This window comes from Besnoitia besnoiti (assembly GCF_002563875.1).
Source record: "Besnoitia besnoiti strain Bb-Ger1 chromosome Unknown contig00172, whole genome shotgun sequence".
NCBI classification, from domain to species: domain Eukaryota; phylum Apicomplexa; class Conoidasida; order Eucoccidiorida; family Sarcocystidae; genus Besnoitia; species Besnoitia besnoiti.
The window spans coordinates 1-4,110 of NW_021704045.1; the positions used below are offsets into that span (position 1 = coordinate 1).

At 37.7% G+C, this 4,110-nt stretch overlaps 2 protein-coding genes across 2 annotated transcripts; one reads left to right on the top strand and one right to left on the bottom strand.

Moving 5' to 3' along the window:
• Positions 1-1,620: 1,620 nt before the first annotated feature.
• On the top strand, positions 1,621-1,893 carry BESB_032360 (uncharacterized protein; the record flags this gene model as incomplete). The annotated part of the gene is made up of 1 exon (XM_029361828.1): positions 1,621-1,893. One exon carries the CDS (start codon positions 1,621-1,623, stop codon positions 1,891-1,893), a length of 273 nt encoding a protein of 90 aa, XP_029214680.1.
• Positions 1,894-2,644: 751 nt separating this feature from the next.
• Positions 2,645-3,759, bottom strand: BESB_032370 (cytochrome b; the record flags this gene model as incomplete). Its single annotated transcript, XM_029361829.1, has 2 exons — positions 2,645-3,393; positions 3,654-3,759. The coding sequence occupies 2 exons, from the start codon at positions 3,757-3,759 to the stop codon at positions 2,645-2,647; spliced, it is 855 nt and encodes a 284-aa protein (XP_029214681.1).
• Between the last annotated feature and the right edge of the window lie 351 nt (positions 3,760-4,110).

Consider the following 4,110-nt stretch of genomic DNA (forward strand, 5'->3'; position numbering starts at 1 on the left):
GAATCATATTCTAAGTCACCAGGCATGCAATACCAATCAGATAACAACTGAAGCTAGACTCCATGTTACACTTACTAAAATGGGATTCCTAGGTTGATATAAACTACCTTTTTCTGGGGAGTAGAGTTGGACTACTGGTTTAGATCTTGAAGGTCTTTGTTTACCGGATCCAAGTTCTCTGTGCTTTTCATGACCATCATGTTAAGTGCATTAGCAGAGCATAGTTAAGATGATAACTATTGTGGATATAGAACCAATTGAACACCATGTATTAATATAACAAAGATAATCAGGGTAATCTGGTATCCTTCTTGGCATAACGTTGAAACCAAGTATATGCATAGGGATGAAAATTAATAAGATACTACCTAAGAAGACTACAAACCAGATGCTTAAATATGGAGAAGCACCGGTATTTACATGGAATAGATTTACAGTATCTCCGAACATATCTCTGCTATAGAAGATAAAGCCACATATAGTAGCTAGTACTGCACCAAGAGATAATACGAAATGGAAATGAGCTACAATATAGTATGTATCATGTAGGGCAATATCCATACCAGCGTTACCCATAACTACACCTGTAGTACCACCTAGAGTAAACAATAGGATAAAACTAAGAGCAGCCCATAGATCTACAGTTCTTGTAGTTGTATGGCTAGCCATATAGGTACCTAACCAGTTGAAAATCTTAGTACCGGTAGGAATTGCAATCATAATAGTCATAGCAGAGAAATAAGCTCTGGTATCTACCTCTAGACCGACTGTCATCATATGATGTGCCCATACTAAGGAACCTAGAATAGAAATACAACCCATAGCTAAGATCATAGATTGTCCACCGAAGACAGATCTAGCAGCATACATAGATAATGTCTGCGAGACTACACCAAAAGCAGGTAAAATTAGAATGTATACCTCTGGATGTCCGAAGAACCAGAATAGATGTTGATAAAGTACACTATCACCAGAATACATAGAATCATAAAATTCAGTGTTTACGTGTAGATCAAGAAGGATCATAACTAATCCACCAGTAAGAATAGGTAGAGTGAAGACTAACATAAGGGCAGTAAATATGATAGCCCAGATATATAGAATATAGTTCTTAGCACCAGCATTAGAACCCATGAAGACGCAAGTACCAAGGAAGTTAATAGAACTTAAAATACTACTAATTCCTAGTACTGCAAGACCTCCGATAATCCAATCAGTTGCCTCTGGATTTAACACCATCAAGCTAGTACTTAGTGGAGGATACATTGTCCAACCAAGACCACTACCAAACTCGGAACAAATACTTTGAGTTAACAACACAGAACCTAATGGTACTAGAAAATAGGAGATCGCGTTAGTTCTTGGGAAAACGACTTCCGAACCACCAATATATATTGGTACAAAGAAGTTACCATATCCTCCGTACAAAGCAGGCATTAAGAACATAAAGATCATAGCTAGGCCATGTATCGTTATTATCACATTATAAGTAGCTATCGTCTCTGTACAAATGATCCGCGATCCAGAACTGTATAACTCAAATCGAATAAACAAAGACATTATAGTTCCTAGAATACTGAAGATGACTCCGGTTATGAGATACAGACAACCAAGTTCTTTATGATTGCAGTACACCACCACCCCACTGGACTGCTTAAGACAGCTAAAAGTGTTGGATTTCAATATCCTACTACATTAAGATTATTCCACATCGGTTATGTTCTAGGCGTAATATATGGATTCTTGTTCTCACTCATCTTAACAGCGAGAGAAAACTACTACTCAGATGCTAGTCTAATCAGTAGCATCGTACTTGGAGTTATCATCTCTGAGACAGGATTATTTATCAGCTTTTTCTGGGAGTATATACTACGAGTTGGACTACTGGTTTAGATCTTGAAGGTCTTTGTTTACCGGATCCAAGTTCTCTTGTGCTTTTCATGACCATCATGTTAAGTGCATTAGCAGAGCATAGTTAAGATGATAACTATTGTGGATATAGAAACCAATTGAACACCATGTATTAATATAACAAAGATAATCAGGGTAATCTGGTATCCTTCTTGGCATAACGTTGTGTAGTTATATGAAGCGTACATTCCTTAATATCTGGAACAATAGATTATGGTTAGGTAGTGGAACAAGGAGAGCGTCTGTTGTACATCAACACTAGATACTGCTAATACCACTGTAGAGGTATAGTATATAATCCCTGCCCGGTGCAGTAAAATGTAAACGGCGGCTGTATTATGACGGTCCAAAGGTAGGTAAATCCTTGTCGGGTAATTATCGTCGTGCGTGAAAGTTGGTCCGACTCTTCACATGTCGTTTATCTAAAACTTTCTTAAATAGAATTATCTTTGAATATGAGGATCCAGATGGCCCGACGGTTAGACCCTGAGCACCTTTACATCCCTTAAATCATATACAGGATCAAATCTTCCTTGAGCGACTCGACAGGCACTAGAGATAGCGTGAAAGCTCTTTTGATTTCCATGAACGGAGTTACATATTAGATTCTCTTCGCTCCCATGGTATTTAGTAAGTTAACATTGAAACGTATCCAGTGTAAAGTTTGAACGTAATCCAGCTTTACCTTCTATGTTGTTATGTTAACCAAATAAGTTTCATCGTTGTTGATATTTCATTGACATGTTGATAACATAAATACTAACAAACCACCGGTTTTGGATGGGATTACTTTTAACACCGCATAATATGCTAAAAAGTACCATTCAGGTACGATATGAAGCGGAGTTACAAACCGGTTCACTGGTATGGAGTTATCTGGGTGCGATAATTCAATCAAACCAAAAGCCGTTTGTAAGAAAATTAAACCAATTAGATAGGATAGACATTTAGCATCGGTCATTAACATATGAGGATAGAAGGCTACTTTAAGTGCGGAATCAATACCTGCAGGGTTACTAGAACCATTTAAATGTAAATAGAAGATGTGTAATACAATTAGAATGCAACCTACAAAAGGTAATATAAAGTGCAATACAAAGAATCGTTTTAATGTTACATCAGATACATAGTATCCACCGAGTAACCAAGGTACTAAATATGGTATTGGAGAAAGGAGATTAGTAATGACTGTAGCACCCCAGAAACTCATCTGTCCCCATGGTAGTACATAACCGAGGAAAGCAGTGGCTATAGTAAGTAGATATAAAACTAAACCAGACATCCAAGCAGTAGTTAAATAACTATAGCTGGAGTTATACATACCTCGAGACATGTGTATTAAGATACACAAGAAGACGAAAGAAGCAGTTGTTGCATGCAACATCCTAAATTCCCATCCTGCTGCTACCTCTCTAACTAGATGTTGAACACTAGCAAATGCACAAGATGCTTCAGAAGTATATCGGAACGCTAAAGTGATACCTGTAATTATTTGGAGTACAAAGGTAATTGCAACTAAGAAACCAAAGTTATAAGATGAATTTAGATTGAGAGCACACCGATAAAAGACGAGGTGTGCCCGGAATAGACTCATGGAAATTTGGTGTGTTCTCGAAACCATGCTAGCACAATAGAACTTCGTTAATAACTACATATTAAAATGAGCGCATGTAAACTAGTCTTAAAACACACGCTCGTCACGTAACAAATCTCAAATCGTACTGTAGATTTTATATATGTACCGTAACTATAACCATGGTGACATCCAATGTTCACGCTCATGGATTCAGTGTCCAGGACTACCTGGCGCTTAATAACGATTCCGTCTTCCAGCTTCCAAGCAAACATGATTACCGTGATATTGAAATCCAACACTTTTAGCTGTCTTAAGCAGTCCAGTGGGGTGGTGGTGTACTGCAATCATAAAGAACTTGGTTGTCTGTATCTCATAACCGGAGTCATCTTCAGTATTCTAGGAACTATAATGTCTTTGTTTATTCGATTTGAGTTATACAGTTCTGGATCGCGGATCATTTGTACAGAGACGATAGCTACTTATAATGTGATAATAACGATACATGGCCTAGCTATGATCTTTATGTTCTTAATGCCTGCTTTGTACGGAGGATATGGTAACTTCTTTGTACCAATATATATTGGTGGTTCGGAAGTCGTTTTCCCAAGAACTAACGCGATCTC